The following is a 25,045-nucleotide window of genomic DNA, read 5'->3' as shown; positions in this document are numbered from 1 at the left end:
TATTCACAGCCTTTGCTCAATACTTTGTTGATGCACCTTTGGCAGCGCAATTACAGCCTCGAGTTTTTTTGAATATGATGTCACAAGCTTGGCACACCTGTCTTTGGGAATTATTGCCTATTTCTCTTTGTAGTACCTCTCATCAAGTTGGATGAGAAGCGACGGTTTGCAGCCATTTTCAGATCTCTTCAGAGATGTTCAATAGGATTTAAGTCTGGGCTCTGGCTGGGCCACTCAAGGACATTCACAGAGTTGTTGAGAAGCCACTCCATTGATATTTTGGCCATGTACTTTGGGTCATTGTCCTGCGGGAAGATGAACCGTCACCCCAGTATAAGATCAAGAGCACTCTGAAGTAGGTTTTCATTGAGGATGTCTCTGTACATTGCTGAATTTATTACATTGCCTGACTCTTCCAGTTTGAATGTTTGATGCTGAAAACATCCCCACAGCATGATGCTGCCACCACCACTTTAGAGATGGTATTAGCCTGGTGATGAGTGGTGCCTTGTTTTCTCCAAACATAATCCCTGGCATTCACTCCAAGAGTTAAATTTTAGTCTCATTAGACCAGAGAATTGTGTTTTTTATGGCCTGAGAGTCCTTTAAATGCCTTTTGGCAAATTCCAGGTGGGGAGTGGCTTCCGTCTGGCCACTCTCCCACACTGGCCTGATCAGTGGATTGCTGCACAGATGGTTGTCCCTCTGTAAGGTTCTCCTCTCTCCACAGAAGAATCCTGGAGCTCAGACAGAGTGACCATCAGGTTATTGATCACCTTCCTGACTAAGGCCCTTCTACCCCGATCACTCAGCTTAGATGGCCGGCCAGCTCTAGGAAGAGTCCTGGGGCCTCTTGTATCAATGCTGCGTATGCACAAAAACTCTGCGGACGCCAGATTTCACGCTCACGTTTGGATTTACTAATGATGAAACAAGCGTGAGAATGTGTGTTGGTCCACGCCAACGTCATGTCTGGCGTAAGTGAATTTCTTGTGTGTGTTTGTTCGTGCACATGCGTTAATTCGCATGTACAAAGAGAATATGCGTGGGATTCCGCGTACACAGTGTTTCATACATCTGAATGTTTTACTCCATATGCACATTTAAAGCTTTGTGCGTACGCAATGTTTTAGTATGAATTCAACGCAAGTTTTTTCTGTAACCTTCCCCAGCCTTGTGCCTCGAGACAATTCTGCCTCGGCAGTCTACAGACAATTTCTTTGTCTTCATGCTTGGTTTGTGCTTTGACAAGCACTGTCAACCCTGGGACCAATCAACTGAATTTAACACAGGTGAACTCCAATTAAGCTGCTGAAACATCTCAGGAATGATCAGTGGAAACAGAATGTACCTGAGCTCAATTTAGAGCTTCACGACAAAGGCTGTGAATACCTATGTACATGTGATTTTTTTCAGGTTTTTTATTTTTAATAAATTTGCAACAATTTAAAAAAAAATTTCTTCACATTGTCATTATGGGGTATTGTGTGTAGAATTTTGAGAAAATAAATAAATTAAATTAATTTTGGAATAAGGCTGTAACATGTGGAAAAGGTGAAGCCCAATGAATACTTTCCAGATGCACTGTATATGAGTATTGTGAACTTACTCCTTTTAAGTTGAAGTAATGAGGTATTTAATTAACTTATTACCTTCAACACTGAGTTTAAAACTTTTTTCAAATAAGTAGAATTAACTTAAGTCAGTTTTGAGTTAACTACACTCATTTCAATTAATCAAGTTGACTGTTGGGTTTTACATATCAACCAATCTGCGCGGTGGCCGAGGCAGAATTTCAAGCGCAACCAATCATTTTACCAATCAGCGGGGTTTACAGTGTGGTTATGATGAACTAAATCTATAATATTATGCATGACAAATGTATTGTTAGTAAAACTAAAACTAATAAAACTAAAATATAAAAATGTGTTCTTTACAGATGTTGTTATGCTCAACTCAGGCATGTATTTCTCTATTGAAATACTAGTAAAAAAAAACTGCCAAAAGATTTGAAGCATATTTAGTACAAGTTTATCAACATTTATCATTATAAATATTGTACCTCAGATTTAAAAAAAAAAATGTTCATCTTGTTGATTTTCCGACAATAAATAGTTGTTTAAATTAACAATTTGCTCAATCAGGAGCAAAAAATCTGACAAAAACAGAAATTTCACATTCATTGTATTAATTATAGATATTGACTGATATGAAAAATGTGTGATTTCTTTATAACATATCTCCTGGGGTTGGTTTGGGTTGCCATCTAAACAGCAGGCAGGTATTATATAGGTGTGTGTTGGTTCATTGTTTAAAGCTTTCAGCCCGGCCTGCACCTCAGCTAAAGTGTTTCATTAGCATTGATTTAACTACTGTGAGAAAGACCCCACACTTTTCTGCCAAACACACACACACACACGCGCACAAAAACGCACACACAAAGGATGCATTAGGCAGCGCGCTGATCCTGTGCCAAAAAAAAGGAGTTTTGTATGTGACCCGTGCAGGAGAAAAGCCCCAGAAGAGGAAAAACAAGAAGAGCTGCGTACAGTCACACACACATGGATCAATCTGCACACACACTCCGTAAATCACAGAGGATTGTGCGGGTTTCTTTAAGCTTGAAGTCACTAAGGGGCTGCTGCCTACCAGGACCCCATTACAAAGAGAGGTGGTCCACGAGTACACAAACAGGTGGTCTACTATGGTGGTCTCTCTCTCTCACACACATATTTCAATACTGCTCAAGACCAAGAACAGCAGGTTCAAAAAGATCAAAGAGAGGGGAAACAGGTACAGAAACCTGACACAGAGCCTAGCAACAAAGAGCAATTAGGCTGATGACTATAATATTATGATAACCTCAAATTCTGTTATTTCCTATATTCATTTTGCTTCAGCTTAGTCCCTAATTCCTCAGGGCTCGCCACAGTGGAATGAACCACCAACTTACCCAGCATATGTTTTACACAGTGGATGCCATTTCAGCTGCAACCCATCACTGGAAACACTCATACACACTCATTCACACTCATACACTACGGACAATTTAGCTCATTCAATTTACCTATACCACACATCTTTGGACTGTGGTGGAAACCAGAGCACCCAGAGGAAACCCATGAGAACACAGGGAGAACAGGCAAACTTTACACAGAAACGCCAACTGACCCAGCCGGGACTCGACCCAGCAACCTTATTGTTGTGGCGCAACAGTGCTAACCACTGAGCCACCATGTTAATTCATTATTGTATGAATTGGATTTCAACAACATCTTTGCTTTTAGATAAGCTTTAATTGGTTTTGGTTATTTTCGTTATTAAAGGGACAGTTCACCCTAAAAATAAAAAACTTGTAGGACTTATAATATTAATATTATTAATTCTTTTTATTATTTGACAAAAAAAACTTATTTATAACCATTCTAATATAAATATTTTAATATTATATTATTTTTAAGAAAATTTGTATAGAATGTTTATAATGTCTTTTTTTATCTGCTATCAAAATCAAAAGCCAATATCTTAATATCAATAGATGACTGTCACATGCAAGACGGTTTGCTACAAGTGTGATATTGCGTTTATACAACAGTTTGATAGCATAATCATGTATATAAAAAGAATAATCAAACACAGAGAGTCTCAAACATCCTTTGTATTTCACTATTCATTCACATCTGCAGCTGACGTCAAAACAGCAGAAACCGTTACTAATTCACCAACGTCACTTTAGAGCAAGTATTTGAATTATTCTCTAGCGTAATGTCTAAAGTGATGACAAAACAGGTGATTTTTGCTCAAATTTAAAGATTATGAGGCTGAACAGCATGAAATGCCACCAGTCTAGAGACATTTTCTAGTATTTGTCTATTGCAATTGGTAGTAGGGTTGGGTACTGAAACCTGATGCCATTATAGCACCGGTACCGTTGTAACCGGTATGTACCGAACCGAATCCGCATATGAATTTCGGTGCCTAATTTCCAGCCTGATCTCACGAGAAAATGTAAGTATTTTACGTTTTGCCAGTTTAGTGGCTAATTTGCACAAATTCGTACGTGTTCAGTCGTACTAAATTGTACGATTTTAAAAAGGAGGCGTGGCACCTAACCCCACCCCTAAACCCAACCGTCATTGGGGGATGAGCAAATCGTACTAAAATTTATGAATTAGATCATACGAATTGGTACGAATTAGCCACTAAATGAAAATGTTACAAATTGGCGTGAGATTGTGTTGCTAATTTTGGTGCCACAGGTGCTGCGACAAGGACGTAAGAGGCATCAAGGGGTGCATCACAGGCACACATAAGTACAAGTTGACAAACCATCTATAAACATTTAATTCTAAACAACTTTTAGAAATACAGACAGTCAATGTGAGGTGCTTAGGGAACATTGTTCTTGTTGCTTAGGGAACAGACGCACACAACACACGCAGTACAGCGCATTCGGTGAACGAGTGATTCTCTTCATATCAACACGCATTATCGCGTTCAGCAAATTTGTTTAAACTAAGCGTTTTAAAGTGTATTTTACAAGCAAGGATTCCGACACAGCAACGTGAAGCAGGTGTTTTACAACAGTTGTGTGAAAGGGGGAAACACGTCAAACTTAATGACACATTTGAGGGCTCATGGAATCAATTTAAGGCAGAGGAATGCATTGTCACTGAAAGCTTGCGACATCCTCTGGCACTTTTAATGAGTTAATGATTTAGACAACAATCTGATTTAGAGTCTAGACTACCACGTAAACAGTCATTTTTGATAACCTTAAAAGGATCACAGACACCTGCATCGCAAAATACGGAGGTTTTTTCTTTCCATTTAACATGCGGTATCAAATTCCATTAAAGAAGAACTCTTCCACCAGTCAACAAGCTTGCAAATGATCAAAGGAAATATATTAATGTAATTCAAATATATAAAATATGAATTGATGTTTACTTTAAACTTAAATTATATTGTTCTATTTAAATTATTTTTAAAAGATTTTGTCAAAAATCTTTTATGGAGAAAATTATTTCACCATAATTTTGTGGCTCAAAAGTATCGTTTCAGTCACCGTTTTGGCATCGGTATTGTTTTAAAAGTATCGATTTAGCACCGGTATTGATATAACCCCAAACGGTACCCAACCCTAATTAGGAGATCACAATAATTAACCCTGAAAAAGCCAAAACAAGGAAATCACTACCAGATGACTGCTGTGTTTGCGATACGGAAAAACGCTAAACACATGAAGGCATTTCTTCTTTTTCCTAAACTAGTCTGCAGTAACGAAAACAGGAGACTCATTAGAAACAAATAGATGGCCAACCAAAAAGTAACTTAGGGTTAAACAAAGAGTGGCCAAATTACTATGGTACAAATACAGCACTGCAACATACAGAAGAGAGAGATTGACTCAGAATGTCATTTATCAGTTTTATAATGATTAAATCAGCTATAATTAGTAGTTTTATGCAGATTTTCTTCTCCTCTAAGGGCTTATTTTGAAGTCTCTGTCGCCATCTTGTGGATGGACAATGTTAAACTTCTTTGCTTATTATGACAGGCAGATGGATGCCAATGTCCAAGCCTCAAAAGTACATCATGTTGTCCGACAGCTGCAATATTTGTCAAACTGTAGTCCTCTGCTTGCTGCTGGTGTTTGTGAAGTAATACTCAAAAGTGAGGAGGCTGTACGAGTTTTGATATTGCAGAATATCACACAGCTATTAGCCAACCAGGTTCGAGAACTGGAGAGAAGTGTTGACATGGTGGCTCAGCGGTTAACACTGTCGTCTCACAGCTCCGGTTTCCCCCACAGTCCAAAGACATGTGGTATAGGTGAATTTAGTAAGCTAAATTGTCTGCAGTGGATGTGTGTGAATGAGTGTGTATTGGTGTTTACCAGAGATGGGTTGTAGCTAAAGGGGCATCCAGACCCTTGATTAAGAAAAGAGACTAAGCTTAAAAGAAAACTAATGAATAAATGAATGAATGAATTAGATTAAAATGTCCCACTAATTAAGTATTGATTTACTAATAGAAAGGAACAAAAAACGTCAGTTAAACTCAATTGATTACAGTGAATGGGTAATAGGTCATGATTAAAATGAAATTTGTTAATCTGCTGAATTACAGTACAATAGGATTTTCAAAATTTGCAACAGATTTCCTTATATATATATATATATATATATATATATATATATATATATATATATATATATATATATATATAAATTTAAAAAATTTATTAGTTTAATTTTAAGGTGAACTATCCATTTAGAGAATACAAAATAAATAAAAAATGAATAAATGAATCATGAAAGATTCCCCACATGATGGAAAAAAATGACTGTAGAAATCAGAAAAGTTTGTTCCTGTAACTAGTTCCATTAAAAATTGCTTCTGTCAAACCGCTTGCTATTCAGAAGAGGCAATGTTTGAGCTACTACACCTTTGGGTATGGGTGGGTGGTCCTGAACAAGTGAGCATCACAACACACACCCAAAAACACACAGACACACACGCATTCTAAATCAGCAACAGGCCCTGCCACGCTTAATCCAGGTAATATCAGCTCTTCCTGTCATTAGCAGGCCTGTGCTGGCTTTGGATGTAGGGAACTGGGGGTGCTGGTTTGAGGTAATTAGCTCCACCAGGTGCAGCTCTGGGGTCTCCAGTCGCCGCTCTTCAAATTTATTATTTCCGTTGGGAACTTTTTTTTTCCAGGAGCCCTCAGTGTGGTGAAGCTCAGAGAGGCTCATTGTTCAGAGGCATGCAGAGCTGACATCTTGAAAGCAGAGGAGCTCTGCAGGGTGGTTATAGTGAAGTAGAACTAACTAAATAAATAAATAAATAAATAAATATATATATATATATATATATATATATATATATATATATATATATATATATATATATTGTTACATGAAATAATATATGAAACATTCTGCTATTTTGACTTGACTTAGTAAAATAACTAAAACTAAAAGATAAATGTTTAAGAGTCAAAGATGAAAATTTGAATAATAGAATACAATAAAAATATAGTTTTAAAATAAAGATCCAGCTTTCTTTTAGTGAGCAAGAAACAATATAATCCTATATTTTTATAATGACTAACAAATGATATTTTATATACAGTTAAAGTCAGATTTATTAGCCCCCCCCTTATTTTCCTCCAATTTATGTTTAACGAACAGCAGATTTTTTCAACACATTTCTAAACATAATTTTAATAGCTCATCTCTGATAACTAATTTATTTTATCTTTGCCATAATGACAGTAAATAATATTTGACTAGATATTTTTCAAGACACTTCTATTTAGCTGAAAGTGACATTTAAAGGCTTAACTAGGTTAATTAGTTAAACTAGGCAGGTTAGGGTAATTTGGCAAGTTATTGTATAACGATGGTTTGTTCTGTAGACTATCGAGAAAAAAAAAATAGCTTACATAGGCTAATAATTTTGACCTTAAATAAAACATATAAGTCTTTTTTAGAAGAAAAATATTATCAAACATAATGTGAAAAGTCCCTTGCTCTGTTAAACATCATTTGGTAAATATTTAAAAAACAAAAAAAAAAAGAAAAGAAAAGAAAAAAACAAAAAAAAGGGGAGGGGGGATAACAATTCTGACTTCAACTGTATATATATATATATATATATATATATATATATATATATATATATATATATATATATATATATATATATATATATATATATATATATATATATATATATATATATATACTGATATTAAGATACTGGCTTTTAATTTTGATAGCAGATAAAAAGACAATATAAAAGTTCTATATATTTTTAAAAAAATAATTTTAAAAATAATACTAAAATATTTAAATTATAAAGGACATTTGTATATCACATTTCAATCGAAAAAATTATATTATTAATATGTAATAATTAAATGTTTCTGTAATATTTTATATACAAAAAATCATTCATTCATTTATTTTCCTTTGGCTTAGTCCCTAAGGTCACCAGAGCGGAATGAACCACCAACTATTCCGGCATACGTTTTACGCAGCGGTTGCCCTTCCAGTACTAGGAAACACCCATACACTCTCACATACACACACGCACTCTATGGTCAATTTTGTTGACCCAATTAACCTACAGCATCTTTGGACTGTGGGGGAAACTGGAGCACTCGGAGAATAACCCACGCGAACACAGGAGAACATACAAACTCCACACAGAAATGCCAATTGGCCCAGCCAGAATTCGAACCAGCGACCTTTTTGCTAACTAAAGTAGTAAAAAAAATCTCAACATATTCAAGTTAATTTGAAAGAAATACTTGTATACGGCAGAAATAATGCTTTTACTAAAATTAGAGAGTTTAAAGTTTTTATACATTAGATAATAATCATCATCAATAATTGCTTATTCTTTTTTTAATGGCAATGGGACGATATTGTATAAACTTTCATTGCATTTTGACATTTTATTTACACAACAGTTATTCAAACATTTCTATGTGTACTAGATTTACTGTCTCTGTCTCTATGTGTACTGATTTAATGTCTCTTACCACTAATTAGATTGTAATTATTACTTAAATATGACCGTTAAATAAAATATATTTGACCCCTACACATACTTTCAAATAAAAAACATACTTTTAAAAAAAAAGTCAAAAAAAAAATTATCCAAAACATTTATAATCGTACATCATTCCCTTTTGGTCAAGCTAAATCTTTTTAAAAACAGAGATTTCAGAAACAGCGATTAAATCAAGGAAGTTTCAGCCTATTGTGTAACATTTTTATGATCGTCTCCAATCACCAGAAGGATTTAAGCTAGCTAAACACTAAACTCGCAACCAAAATAATCCTGAGCGCCGTTACCCATTCAACTCCCTAAATCATCTCAGCATCATATTAACACTTTTAATGTGAAACCCGTGGAGGCCTCAGCCTGCCAGCTTTAAATTCACAATTTTAAGAGCTGGAAGTCAAAAAAGCATCGCATAAATTGTCACATGAGTCTCGGAGGGATCTTTTCAAGGACACGTTGCTTAAAAAGCCACATGCTTAAGTACCAAAAGCAAAAGATGTAGACACACCCCAGTTTCTCCTTTCCCATATTAACGCTGTTGCCTTTGTAACATCTAACAATCAAACCCCAGAGAGCGTTGGAACCACAAACTCGAATTTGCTCGAAGACGGAGGAAAAATACGAAGGTGATAAAATATTACAATGTTAAAACTTCACAAGCTCATTTGCTGTTAGCAATGAGGCCTATCGGCACCATTTCTACACCCAAGCTCGCAAAATCTCCATGTAGCTTCTCTAAAAGCGCACTATCACACCCTACTGGTCACAGGAACAGCTTTCAATAAACCCAACTCACCCAGCAGAATGCCAGCTTTGTAGCTTAGCAGGGCGTTAATTAAAGCAGAGAATGTTTTTAGCAGCAGGTCCCCAGATGAAGAGGAAGAAAGGCCAAAATCCACCATCCCACTTTGTAATTAGCCTTCCTCTAGGCCAACGTGGGGCCATGCCAGATTTCACACCTCGCCAGGAGCACGGCTGTGGGTGAGGGACGGCTTCCATGGGACACTAATTGGCTCATTACTGCGCAATAAGTCACCTTAGCCACACTCTCCTTCAGCTAACACCCCGGACACATGCAGGACGGGCGATCGGAGATATTGAAACAAGCTCAACTCAGGTCAGCTGCCTGGAGTTGATCAAGCTCCATATCATCCCATCAGAGAACGGGGCACCATGTGGTGTTGACACATTTGGTTGAAATGTAAACATGATGGTCCTGGGGGCGATTTAACCTAGCGCATAAATCCATCGGTGGAAATACGCTAAACAAAGGCGGGCAGGCATGCAATGCGAAGGCTATCGGTTTTCAGATTGACAGCTTTAAGAGTGCTAAGTGGAACAGCAGTGTTTTTCTAGGTCATTTTATTTGGTTGGAACGCCGCTCTTTTGTGTTAGGCCTCCATTTTGTGTCTAAGTAAAACAAGCCTGTGCTTATATAAATAAAAAATTAGGCTACCTCAGACCAACACGAAAACGCAAATCAGACAACAGACACATGCATTAGTTTTTTAAGGGAAAAAAAAAAAACATTTGGTTCAGTCACATACACAATTGTTTCATGCACTGTAAAACCCAAAAAGTTAAGGTAACTCAAACCCTTTAAGTTCAAAAACTAATCCTAATGAGTACTGTGAACCTTATTTGACTAAACAAAGCAATTTGATCACAGTAAAAGCCAATAAATAAAGAGCCCTCAAACCAACTGAGTATTGTATAACCTAATAAGTTATGGCAACTTAACTCAAACTGTTTGAGGAAACCAATTGCTAAAAATTTATCTATATGAGTACTGTGAACTTACTCCATTTAAGTTGAACTTTAACAGAGTTCAAAACTCTTTTCAAATGAGTAGAATTAACTTTCATTAAATTTTGAGTTATCTCATTTGATAAAGCTGACTGTGGGGTTTTAAAGTGTATAAAACACGAGTGTTCATTTTGACAGTACATTTTTATTTAGTTTTAGTCTTACACTTTTTACTAAAATTCCATTTTAATTTTAGTCATATTTTAATCTTATGATTTTAATTTTAGTCTAGTTTAAGTCAACAGTCAGCTAAAATATATTTATTTTAATTTAAGTGTAATTTAATTAAATATTGTATACATTTATTTATACAAAATATTTTAACTTAAAAATAAACAAAACAGTTAATAAAATATGGAATATAGCTTTATTATTGAAGAACACAAATTGTAATGACATATGGCAAATGATAATGTGTTATCTTGTAAAATATGCACTCTGTCTTTTTTGTATGTAAACTTACATAGAAGAATTCTAAAGCAAAGATGTACTATTAAAGTCAGAATTATTAGCCCCCCTTTGATTTTTTAAAGTTCTTTTTTAAATATTTCTCAAATGATGTTCAACAAATCAAGTACATTTTTACAGCAAGTCTGATAATATTTGTTCTTCTGGAGAAAGCCTTATTTGTTTTATTTCAGCTAGAATAAAAGCAGTTTTTAATTTTTTAAAAAACATTTTAAGGAAAAAAATTTAGCCCCTTTAAGCAATTTTTTGATAGTCTACAGAACAAACCATCATTATACAATAACTTGCCTGATTACCCTAACCTGCCTAGTTAACCAAATTAACCTAGTTAAGCCTTTAAATGTCACTTATAGAAGTGTCTTGAAAAATATTTAGTCAAATATTATTTACTGTCATCATGGCAAAGATAAAATAAATCAGTTATTAGAAAAGAGTTATTAAAACTATTATACTTAGAAATGTGTTGAAAAAAATCGTACAGAAATTGGGGAAAAAATTAACAGGGGGTTTTGTTTTATGTTACAGGTACAACGTAAATGGCTGTTGTCATGATGATCGCGAAAGACAGTCACTGATGATGTAATCGCATCCCGCATCTACTGTAAATCAGTTAACATTACTTTACAAATGTGCATGTGCCTCATGCAAATGTGCATGTGATCAACAAGATCAACTCTGATTGGATATTTAACAAAACATCACTCAATCACATTCTCATCTCATTTTTATTAGTCAACGAATATGTCAGTATATTTTATTACAATTGTTGTCATCATCACCTAATTTTTGTTTAGTTTTCATCTATAGAAACTTTTTCCATCACGAAAACTATCACAAAATTTTTTCGTCAATGAAATTAACACTGGTTTACACTAGGTATTAAAGGGACAGTTCACACAAAATTAAAAATTCACTAATTACTCACCCTCCAGTAGTTCCAAACCTATAGAGGTTTATTTATTCTGTTGAACACTGAAGAGGATTTTTTAAAGATACCATGGAATAATAAAGATTAAAAAAAATTACTGTGGAAGTCAATGGTTTCCAGCATTTTTCTAAACATCTTCTTTTGTGTTCAACAGAAGAAAGATAGTCAAACAGATTTGGAACAAGTGAAGGATGACAAAAATGTATTTATTTATTTATTTATTTTTTTGGGTGAACTGGTGTAAATGGAGTCTAAAACAAATTGAGACTCACTTTTTCTCATTTTTTTCTAGAGGTGGTTGAAAATGCAATCAATCAGCCTGAATTTGTACTGTAGGCACTCATGTGGTTTAATGCTTTCACACAACTACACAAGAGCACCTATTCCCACTCTAAAACATTATGACACATGTTCATTTGTTGTGGCCAGATGATATATGAAAAGTTTAGATGCAAAAACCTCGAAATGCGGTTTGATATGTTCTTCTAAAATTAGCATTTTCTCTGACTCTTGTATGTAGGCTCAGAAATGTTCTAGTTATATATTATATTAGTAAATAGTGACAAATAGGTTCTTTTCATTCCCTTTATAATAAAATACTTGAATATAAACATAGGAGGCTGAGAAATATTGCACATGCCATTTACAGGTTTTTTGCATCTGAACTCTGCATGTAAACTTTGCTGTCAATAATTATTAGGCAAACAAAAATTTGAAAAACAAACGCTCTCTTATCAGTCCTGGAGCCCACTGCAGCTGTCAGAGCAGAGACAAAGCTGCTGTTCTCTGTATCATTTCTATTCTCTCTTTTCATGTTCCTACACTCATACAAACATGTGAGAGGCTTTATGAATACCAGAATAATGAATACATATCCATGCTAGGTAAAAAAAAATGTAAATAATAACAAAAAATAAATGCTTAAATTCCAAAAGTTAATTTTGTCTCAAATTTATAGCTATCTCGTGCAGTACATGTTTTGTGCATTTCTTTGGTTAATTAGAGGCTTGTAAATGATATATTAGGGGCTGTTTATCATTTTAATTTTAGATATAGAGAATTTTTTTAAACAAATTTGCAAACTTAATAGTTTTAATAACTCATTTCTAATAACTAATTTATTTTATCTTTGCCATGATGACAGTACATCATATTTTACTAAATCTTTTTCAAGACACTTTAAAGTAGCATTTAAAGGCTTAACTAGGTAATTAGGTTAACTCGTCAGGTTAGGGTAATTAGGCAAGTTATGATATAACAGTGTTCTGTAGACTATCGAAAAAATATATAGCTTAAAGGGGCTAAAGAATTTTTACCTTAAAATGATTTTTAATTAACTTTTAATCTAGCTGAAATAAAACAAATAAGACTTTCTCCAGAAGAAAAATGTATCAGACATACTGTGAAAATGTAGTTGCTCTGTTACACATCATTTGGAAAATATTTTTAAAAAATGGAAAAAAAAAATCCAAAGGGGGGCTAATAGTTCTGACTTCAACTGTATTTTTAAAAAGTATTAGAAAAATATTATAAAAGCTAAAAAAAAGCAAGTTAAACACTTAAATCAAGTGTTTAAAAATGGACAATGTAAAGTAAACTGCACTGTAAGAAAATATCTGTTAATGAACAGTTTTCATATTTTGTGACGCACAATTGTTTTCTGTTTATTTACAGTTTTGCATTATGCATGTTAAGCTCTGCTCTGTCTACTTTTGATGTTCAAAATTCAACTCTACAGTTTAACAAGTTAAATAAAAGTTTAAGTGACTTTTATTGTCATTTTAGTCGTTTGAAATAATATAATGTATAAGAAATAATATATAGAGAAATAAGTCTCTAAACTAAAAGAAAATATACTTGCAGTTTGTTCTAAGACTTTTATACTCTATAACACCAACCCAGACAATACATCACTTTAAACTATTAAACTGACAATAAAAGTCCCTTTTTTGAACTTTTCAAGGTTACAAGTTGTTGGAAGAAAGATCAGGGTCCAACATTACAACTCAAAAGCATAAATAAACAGGGAAAAAATAAATTTAAAAACAAGAATCACAAAATATGGAAAACTGCTAGTTTAGAGATATTTTTACCGTGTTGGCCTGTGTGTCAAGCACTAAACATGATGCTTTATGAAGTAAAATAAAAAGGCAACACTCTAAATACTATAAATAAACTTTAAAAACTACTAAATTGAAGTACCACATTTGTAATTCATTGTTTAATGAAATCCATAAACATATAATCAAATGTAATGCATCCAGATCAACAAGTGACAGTATTTTGAAAGGTGTCAATCGTTTGTGTAGGAAAAACTGCTTATTTCAGAAATGAGCAACTTTAATGTGTGCCCTTAAACATTGTTGTAAACATTGAAGTTTACAACAGGAAAAAAGACAGTCACACATCTCTGACAAAAAGAAAAGGAATTTTGCCAAAGATATCATATGATTGGTTATGGAAGGCACATATAAAAATTACATGATTATTATGGTATTATATGTATTTTATGAACAGAACACTTTTTCATTCTGCAAAACTCTGTATCATCACCCAATCCTTGTGTTAGCTCACAGATGCATTGATTCTACAAATGGCAATTCAAATATAAACCTAATATTGATCATGCTGATTATATAACATTTCGAAAAATAATCTTTCTTGTATTAATATTCAAAATGTTTAAATGTGCTGAAGGCCGGGTTAACTTTTGCACTTAAGGAACCGATATACTTACAATAAAAATCAAAGAATGTACTGGTGCCACATTTTATAAAATAAATCAGGCCAAAAACAAAAGTTTGTGTAAAGTCTGATTTATAAGTTTGAAATAGCTCTCAAAGCAAACTTTCCAAAAAGGTTTTCTTTGATTGGGGAACCCCTTGAAATTACCCTTGGTCTGTGACATAGAGTAAGTGCATGGTTTTGGGATGTTTTAAATTTCTTTTTACACCTAAACAAGCATATTGGTGTGTATGTATTGGGGGTTATAACATTCAGGGGTGCTGGGGCACTAGCTGATGGCCCCTAGCTTGCCACTATTGCTGTGTGGGCCTTAAAGGGTTAGTTCACCCAAATATTACTCACTTTACTCACTCCCATGTCTTTCCAATCCCCTGAGAATATATTTTAAATGAAATCTGAGAGCTCTCTGACCCTGCATATGTAGACAGCAACGGTTCCAAGACAAGTCCAGAAAAGGAACCAAAAACTTAGTCTTTTTTTCTACACAAAAGAAAAACACCCTATATAAACAACTTTGTTCATCAATGTCTTTCACGTCAGGACAGGATACACGATTACTTTGGGGAGTATGACAGATTGAACAAAGTTGTTTATACAAAAGCTCCAAAAACGCATGCATGTCTTAAAAAAAATTGTTTAACAATGTCAGGCTGCTGACTCTAGTGACAACATTAGCCAAGTCATTTTTTTTTAACAAATTAATTTTTGTTTTATAGATGAATGAAGGTTTCAGGGAACTAGAATGACATGATGGTGATTAATAACAAAACTTTTGTTTTGGGGTGAACTAACTAATAACTAATCAATTAAAAATACAGCACACTGTCAATGTGAATAAGAACCAACATTCCCTCACTACTTATCTTCTTTACAATCTGTATGACCTACTTATGTAAAGCATCTCAATTGAAAACAAGCCTTTATACGTACCACATGCAACACCCTAAATGGCAGGAAGTATTAGATTAGATGAAAAAAAGCATGTATACTACATTCATGAATATGGTTAGCAGCCACATAAAAGATGCACAAATATTAAACATTTTTATACTATCATAACTCTTTTCTAATTTAACTAAATAGCTTAAATGAACAAATTAATTAATAAAATTTATTAAAACAAAACCACTGGTAATAATTAAATAATTCTGTAATTAATCCACAAACTATCACATTAAACTTTCATTATTGCATTTATGGCATTTATATCCATTCTGCTGAAGAGTGGGCCCACACATGCACACATACACACAAACACGAACACACACATATATAATATATATATGACAGTTCTGTCTCGTTCTCAAACCTGATTGGCTGATAGCCGTGCGATATTCTGCATTGTCTCATACAGCCTCCTCACTCTTTTGTATTACTACGCCCACACAAGTGGCAAACAGAAGACTACGGTTTGACAAATATTGCTCTTGTTGGACAACATAATGTACTTTTGAGGCTTTTTTAGGCAAGAATGTAGTTGTTTTGCAGAGCAAATCCAATTGATGTTGTCAATCCACAAGATGCCAGCAGAAATTGCATAATAAGCACTTAGAGGAGAAAAAAATTTTGTAACTCCAAACTACAGCTGATCAAATCAATATACATCTGGTAAGTGACATTCTAAGTCGATCTCTCTTTTTATGTTGTATTGTTGTTTTTATATCATAGTTATTGTAGTGTATTGAGTGTGAGATGGGATCCACATAGTATTGTATGTATTTTGTGTTGTCTTTGTATTTGTTTCTAATGAGTCTCCTGTTTTCATTACTGCAGATTAGTTCAGTATAAAGAAAGAAGAAATGTCTGCTTGTGTTTAGCGCTTTTCCTTTTTGCAAACACAACAGTAGTTAGTAATACAGTAGGTAGTGATTGCCTTGCTTTGGCTTTTTCGGGGTTAACTATAGTGATATCCTGATTGCAACAGAGAAATACTGGAAAATGTCTCTAGACTGATGGCATTTCATGTTGTTTAGCCTTATAATCTTAAAATGTGAGCAAAATCACCTGTTTTGTCATCACTTTAGACATTATACTAGAGAATCATTCAAACACTAGCTCTAACGTGACGTTTGTGAATTGGTAATGGTTTCTGCAGTTCTGACGTCAGCTGCAGATGTGAATGAGTGGCAGAAGAAAATAGTTCCTTGTACAAAAGGATTTTTGAGACTCTCAGTGTTTGTTTTCCTTTTTTATACTCACGATCATGCCATCGATCGGTTGTATAAATGCAATATCACACTCATCACTGGGGGGACACAAAGCACGCTTCCCACCTCCCACGCCGATATACAGCCACATCGCACTGCAACTTGTGTGATATTACTCAAATGATTTACATTATAATTATTTTCATCTCAAGGAACAAGCTGTAAGAGTAACAAACAAGTTGAATCAAACATTACATTTTTAATCTCCTTAAAGGGTCAAAAAACACCAAAACCATTTTTTTGAGATGTTGACAGTCATATATGTGTCCAACGTTGCTAAAAACACTATTAGGATATACATTTCACTAAAAAGTGAAAATTGGTTGTTTTTTTGTGTTATATCGAGCAAATTCATTCTTCTGGTTTGAAAAGAAAATTTGAAGCTACGCCATGGCCATTAGATCCTTGTGTAAATTCCAGCGTGGAGACTGGCTGTGTGTACAGGTAGGTACAACGTGACGTCTTTGAGTTTTCATCATTAATTCAAGAGAAAGACTTGATTCAAACCAATCAGCGCGCTCTATTGTATATGAGATGCAACTTCATTAATATGCACAATAGTTTCGAAGACAGTTTGTACCTGTTTCAGTGTTCATATGGCAGAGAGTAACTGCCAACCGTAACTAAAACAAGTAAAAGAAGAATTGTTTGGAGACATGGGTGGTCAGTATTGCATTTATAAATGTGCTGCAACAAAGGTTTTTTTTCAACTACCCGCTATGAAATTGCAGCTGGACTTACGTGTAGATTGCAGTGGTCTGCTAACACGTGACAAAACTATGTTTGTAAGGAACACAGCCTTCTGATACTATTCTCTGCACCCAACCAAATTGCATCGAAGTTACCGAGAAATGTAGAGGTTTTTTTTTCTTCCATATGCAGGGCCGGCGCGTCCATAGAGGCGACCTAGGCGGCCACCTAGGGCAGCAGTATAGAGAGGGTGGCATCAGCGACACCTCCCTTACCACCCGCATCCTCAGTTGTGTCCGCGACACCTCCCTCACCACCCGCGTCCTCAGATATATTCGCGCATAGACAACAGAATAGAGAGGGCAGCGTCAGCGACACCTCCATCAGCACCCGCGTGTCCTCAGTTTTATCCGCGCATAGGGCGGCAGAATTGAGGTCCGCGACACCCGCGCGTCTTCAGTTATATCCGCGCATAGGGCGGCAGAATAGAGAGCGCAGTGTCCGCGACACCTCCCTCCCTCAGCACCCGCGTGTCCTCAGTTAGCTATATCCGCGCATAGTGCACTGGAAAAGAGGTCCGCGACACCTCACTTTATTTTCATAACTGGTCACTTTCGTTTTCACATTAGGGATGAGGGCGGCATGATCGTCCTCTGCCTAGAGCGGCAGTACAGCTTGCTCCGGCCCTGCCCATATGGCATTTGGTATCAAACATTCTATTAAAACAACACTCTTCCAGCAGTTCCTCACATCCAATACCTTGTTTGTCACAGGGGGCATGTATGAAATGTTCCTGAACAAAAGTGAAAGCACCCAACTGCAATTAAAGTCGACAAATTCATAATTTGGCAAATAATTTGATTACTGATGTCCATGTAAATGTAGTCAATGTCTTTCTCCCGTGTTTGTTTTGCCTCAGTGAAAATCAGCGAGTGCTCAAACTGAAACTCCCCTTTTTCAAGCAAACCCTTCACTCTTTTTCCACTCAACACTCTCACCTAAACAAAGCTGGACTCACCCAATTTCCTGACTTTTTTTAAAATAAAGGTGTGAAAACTCCCTGCTGAGACAGGGGTTTTATGGCCCTTTTAAGTACTTCCTTGATTGTAAAATTTGTTTTTGTATTAATTATTAAAAAAAAGGGTTAGAGCCAATAGCCTAGCGGTTAAGAGTGCGACAAATAGCACCATGGTGCTCACGGTGACCCGAGTTCGATTCCCGGCTCAAGATCCCTACCCCTCTCTCTGCTCCCAAAACTTTCCTGTCTGCAACCTCTACTGTCGTTTCCGAATAAAGGTAAAAAAATATATATAATAATAAAAATTATATAAAAAAGAGAAAATACAATGCTCTTCCTAAATTGCAGTTTTTGCCATTTAAAAGGTTTTTTAAGTCAGGGGCTCTCAAATTTTCTGCCCGCGACCCCCAAAATAACAATCCAAGTGACTCGCGACCCCCATTATTCTCTGAGGTGGTTATAGATATATAAACCTTGTACACATTGGCACACATACCAATAGGCCCAAGTCTATTTATAGCTTAATTTTGAGAATGCCACCCGAAAACCATCCTTTATATTTAGTTGTGTCCTGTATTTATTTTTAATTTATGTGAGGCTGTAAAGGTGTCAGACACTTTAACCTGGTGCCATAAAATCAATCTGTTGCATCTGACTCTATTGCTGTGTCTTTAATATAACAAAAAATAACAATAATAATAAATCGAAAGGCTTTTTATTTGCATGCTGATTTTTATGCTTATTAATAATAATGTTACTATTAACTACTTTTTTGTTTGTCAGTAGGTTATGGATAAAATATGGTCATTCTAAAAGTTCGATTATATTAATTTAAAAAGAGAACCCCCCTCATTGTCCTGTGACCCCCACTTGTTAAGTAACTTCTCAGCTTTTTTCTATTATCTTGATTTTCCGATGAACTAATTTGAGGATTATATATTAAATAAAGCAATTGAAGCCATCAGATTTTCAAAACTCCAGCATGTTTTTGTATTGCAGGGTATACTGCAGAAAAACTACATTTGCACTGGCAGTTTTGTGCAGCCGTGTTGTGTTTATAGTGTGTAATATGGACAGCAGAAATCACCTCGGGCTAAAACGCCTGACTGAACTGATGTTTTCCACCAGTTCTCCAGACTGACCTCCCTCTCACAGACCAGCTGAACTAACAGGGACCATCAGTCAGCAGGAAAGGAGAGGTAGAGGGGCGCTTTGTCTCCAAAAATCAGGTTTCTCCTTTCAAATCCACTCTGTTCAGCCTAGAGTCTATTAGACAGGTAGTCCACCGGTGTTAAATTACAGATGACTGAGATAATCATCAGCACCACAGAGACCCTAACGAAAGATACTGTATCATTCTGAGGCTACAAAGATTATCATAATTAAAGAGCTATGAAGACTGCATTCAGACTATAACAGACAGGTATGTGATATCATTTTTCAGTTGTACTCGAAGCAAACCAGCATTCCATCTCTTGTTATTACTACATTTCTCGACTTCACTCTGAGGCCCTGCAGTCACTCCATGTTTACTTTCACTCTATTTCTGTGTATCTAGTAGCCCACAACACCAGAAAGCACTGCTTGCTTTGTGCAACACATTTCACTTATCACGATTAAAAGAGCACATGCAGTGATCTTAGCATTATTTTAAGTGGTTTTGATTATGATTACAATTTTTTACTTCTTAAGTCAGTTGTTAGTTTGCAATCTCACTCAAACTGCACATGAAATCAGATCTAACTATACTGATTTTGTTAGCTCACATTGCTAGTTTTGTGGTGAACAATTCATCTGTGCAAGTCATTAAGAAAAAACTAATAGTTTGCCCTTGTAATCTAAAATTTAAATCTAAAAAATGCACTTCCTGTTTGTTTTCAGTTAAATTCTCAGATTACTTCTGTCTGAGGTACTGGGCGTGGCTAACATTTTTAACCACGCCCCTCCAACTGTCAGTTAACTGACAGCACTATAACAACACACCAAAATAGTAAAGAGGAGGAGTCTGTTAGGTTTGTAATAACTCACCTGAAGCCCTTACTGATAAAAATGCCTTCTTTACTACATCCAATCAGCTTGCACTAGAAAAAACACAAGCCACGCCCACTGTTTTCTAATTAAATATTCTGTTTCGCTAGCAACTGTCACAATACAAAATAAAAGGTCACGGCATCCAATTTATGCGGACTTAAAGCATAAACAACATCCGCTAAATTATTTTGCCCAATGGCTGCATGCGAAACTGCATACCTCCATACTACATAGTACGCTAAAATCAAATTGCTAGTCTAGTATTATGTCCGAATTCATAGAATTTGAAAACTAGTATGCGAGAAGTACCAGGATGACCTACTACTTCCAGCGAGATTCTGAAATGAGCATGCCATGTATGCTATGCTATCTCATAATGCCCCGCAAGAGAATTCGCGTAACATGTCTGAAAAGCGAGGAGGAATCCGGGGGTGAGAAGGGTGCGTGATTTATTTGAGGAACGGGAGGGAGACACGCGATTTCCAGGAGATTATCACTTGTTTACAGGCATTATGAGTCCCGCAAATGCATAGAGACTCCCATAACTTCCGGGAGACTTTGGATGTCTGAATATCACATTTGACAACTATAGTGAGACGCGATCCAGTGGTACAACCTTGATAAAGCTGTGCACTGCTCTGTGTCTCTGGAGCTCATGTAACGAGCTCACGTAACTAAGCAACCATCGAGGATGGCAAGTCAGAGGATGGCAAGTTTATGGAGAAAAGTATAAAGCACTATACACGCGTCGTGCAAATCGTGCGCCTCCATTGGAAATTACAAACTTACACCCTAAGCTTATTGCCATTGCTTCCATGGCACACGCTAAGCAGCCACATTTTAATAAAACTATAGCGCTTCATACCAAACCTTCATATCAAATATTATATTGGTATTCAGTCAATAAATACTGATACCGATTTTACCACCCAGCACTGAATCAAACCTTTAAAAACAGCTGATTGTGATTCAGTAAAGCAATGCAATCCATGAAGAGTCTTGACCTGATGCATCTGTTTTGCAGGACAAGAGTTCTGCAGGTTGGCTCTCAAAGGGATTCCTGACCCCAGTGCAACCCCCTGCTCCAGAACGACAACAAATCACACCCTGAGAGGCTCTTGCAAAGCAACCGTATAACCTAGATCTGCACTTGCAAATAATAAAATCCACTCAAAAACCAGATAAAAGCGTCTTCATTTAATTACCTGTGCTTCAACACAGACATAACACAGACTAAAGTAAGCCTTCTCAGCAGTAATGCAATTTCTTTGGATATGCCATTATTGCTTTATGATGCATCATAGGACATAGGCAAAACAAAGGCAATTAACAATACAAAATAATTTATTTTAAACCAAGTTGCACTTGGTTCTTTCAAGTTATATAAAAGTAAGTTCTACTTTTATTTAGCTGGAATGCATTATACTTAGTAAAGGCTGTACGTTGTCACAAAAAAAAAAAAAAACTATTTCAATTAAATTCTATTACATTGTTTACCAAAAACAGTACTAAACATACAACAAATATTTTTCTTTACATATGTATGTATGTATGTATGTATGTATGTATGTATGTATATAAATATATATGTATACACACACACACACACACAAATATAGTATTGTAAATATTATTATATTATAATTATACAAGTTATAATATTATTGATATTAGCATATTATTGAGATATTTTAAAGATTTTGTGACACTAAAGACTGGAGTAATGGCTGGTAAAAAGGTTGCCAATGCATTAATAAAATGGTGACTTGGCTTTGGTGACTATGGAACTTCTTTTACACCAATAATTATTAATTAAAACAACAAATTAGTCTGACCATGAATGTTTGAATGGCAGTGTAGTGCAACATTATACTAAAAATAATGACATTAAAATCACAAAAAATAATGTCATTACATTTCATTTCAATTTTAAAGGAATATTTCAAAAAACTAAACTTACTATTTACTTGCTGTCAAGTGGTTCCAGACCGTTATGATTTTCTTTTTTTTTTTTTTTTTAATCATCTTAAGAAGATATTTTGAAGAAAGCTGAAAACTTGTAACCACTTCCATAAGTAGGAAAGACCAATACTATGAAAATCAATGGATACAGATTTCCGGCTTTCTTCAAAGTATTTTCTTTTGTGTTATACAGAAAAAAAGTAACTCAGGTAACAGGTTTAGAACAAACCAAGAGTGAGTAAATTATAACAGGATTGTCAGTTTTGGGTGAACTATGCATTTATGTCTATTGCAACTGCAACTTTATACTTTTTAATTGTGATTTCTTCTTCTTCTACATGGTGATTATAAGCTACCTGTGACTTTATTTCTTATCATTTTTGTAACTATAATTATTATAACGATATGCCACAGCTGTAATGTGTCTAACTTAGTTACTGTTAACCTTAAAACCACAATCATCATTAATTTCTTACTCTAACATAATCGTGTGATGAAATCAGAAGCTCTGAAATCCAAGTAATGTAATATGCCATTATAGTACAACTATTACTCAACACACACTTTCGTGTACCGTTAATGTTGATAAGCTACTGCTAACTGTTTAGTGGTCGTTTGGTGTTTTAGTGCAGCATTAGTGACGTTATGTTAATGAGTGCACATAATGACGCATATGATCATTACCATCCCCGCAATCCCGTTACCTTTTTCCACAATAAGGAAGCTCTTGTGAAGCATTAGCTAACACGTATTTGGTCACTTCTGTGGGATTAAGATCTGCATTCTCGATGCATATTCAGTGTTTATGAGCTGCTCTGAGCGGATGAGATGAACACAGAACCGCAACAGCTCCGTGTCTGCGGGCCTTGCGCGGTAAATAACATTCAAACCGCAACACTATCGCTTGCGTTTATACGTTCACATCATGTATACTTTGAAGGGGGTTAACAAACCCCGAATTCACCTCTATCCTGTTCTATCGACCGCCCAAAAGCTTCAGGAAATCACGCATATACTGGTGAAGTCCCATCGCTTCACCACACCTAGCAACGGTGCCGCTGCGACGCAGGAAGTGAGTGTGGTGCGCGCGAGCCGGCCATTGCTGCGCGCGCTTCAGCGGCACAGATTGTGCTTCCGCGGGCACACTTACCGATGTGATTATCCTCGATGTGCACGATGAGCTCGGCCAGCGACTCGAAGTGCAGTCCACAGCCCCCGAACTGGCAAATGTTGGAGAAGAAGGAGGCGGCGGCGATACCTGTCATGGTCTTTGCTACATTGAAGAGCAGCAGCACGGCGCGAGCGGAAAGGAGATCGCGCACGCACTCGCACGCAAGCACGCACCGTCACCAGGCAGACAGGCAGCAGCGGCGGCGGCAACAGCTGGAGAGCGTAGGAGAGAGAGAGAGGAGGAGGGCCCGCGTGTACATACGTCATACCTGTTGATAAACACACTGCATACTGTACACTGCTGTTCCGTTACTAATAATCAGTGTCTTTATAGGTCATGCTTCACTACTTGAAACTTTTATTAATATACACTACCAGTCAAAGTTCAGAAACGTCTCTCTCTCTCTCTCTCTCTCTCTCTCTCTCTCTCTCTCTCTCTCTCTCTCTCTCTCTCTCTCTCTCTCTCTCCCTCTCTGTCTCTCTCAATTCAATTCAATTCATTTATTGCTTTATTGGCATGACAATTGTTACAAATGTATTGCCAAAGCAGTTATAAAGTTTACATAAAAAGTAACATACATATATAATAAAAAAAAAACAGTACACACAGTAAATAGTAGTAAAAAAAGATAATGATATTTATATATAATAATAAAATAAAATATCAACAATACATCATATTATTCAATATATCACATTAATATTCAATATATTATATTATTATTTAACATTAATTATTCATACAAATCAATACAAAAATAGATCAGAATAAACTGTACATTTTTAGGATAAAACAGTAATGAAAATAATAATAATAAGTATAATTACAATGATTCTCTCTCTCTCTATGCATGTGTGCGTGTGTGTCATTAAAAATCGTTTTACTGTATTTTTGATCAAATAAATGCAGCCTTGGAGAGCAGAATTGGTTTCTTTTAAAGCATTAATAAATCTGTTTCCAAACTTTTGACTGGACCTGTATGTCAAAATCTACAATGTTATTTTTAAATATAATATTAAGATCTACTGTATTTTAATCAAAACATATTTAGACATTGAGTAACAGTTTTATAAGACCTTTTCTGACCAAGGAAAAAGATAGACTGACCCTTCTTTAATTGTTGTTACATTTTATGTAAATTGGAAAAATCATTCAGCACATAGGTGATGTGGTGGCGCAGTAGATAGTGCTGTCGCCTCACATCAAGAAGGTCACTAGTTCGAGCCTCGGCTGGGTCAGCGGGCGTTTTTGTGTGAATTTTGCATGTTCTCCCCGTGTTTGCATGGGTTTCCTCTGCATGCTCCGGTTTTCCCCACAGTCCAAAGACAACAGCAATAGAATATCCTTAGGTGTAACAGGAAGGCTGTTTTTGTCTCTGAATAAAAATTAAAAGGTAACTGTGACTTTCAATCTCACAATTTAGATTGAAATAAAAT

The 25,045-nt window shown here is 35.6% G+C and overlaps 1 protein-coding gene across 2 annotated transcripts in view; it reads right to left on the bottom strand.

Moving 5' to 3' along the window:
• The window catches only part of jazf1b (JAZF zinc finger 1b), a 65,873-nt gene extending 41,855 nt beyond the window's left edge, over window positions 1–24,018 (bottom strand). Inside the window, exon 1 of one of the 2 annotated variants that reach the window (XR_012391432.1) lies at window positions 23,589–23,799. Coding sequence is in view for 1 of the 2 variants with exons in the window: in NM_001034992.2 (NP_001030164.1) it covers window positions 23,589–23,703 (115 nt within the window). In the remaining variant the exon portion in view is untranslated. Of the gene's footprint in view, window positions 1–23,588 lie in introns of both variants that reach the window. The other variant, NM_001034992.2, reaches the window with a different exon arrangement.
• Between the last annotated feature and the right edge of the window lie 1,027 nt (window positions 24,019–25,045).

This window comes from Danio rerio, chromosome 16, assembly GCF_049306965.1.
Source record: "Danio rerio strain Tuebingen ecotype United States chromosome 16, GRCz12tu, whole genome shotgun sequence".
Classification (NCBI taxonomy): Eukaryota; Metazoa; Chordata; class Actinopteri; order Cypriniformes; family Danionidae; genus Danio; species Danio rerio.
Note: the sequence above shows the minus strand (reverse complement) of the source record. Positions and strands in the feature narration are given on the sequence as shown.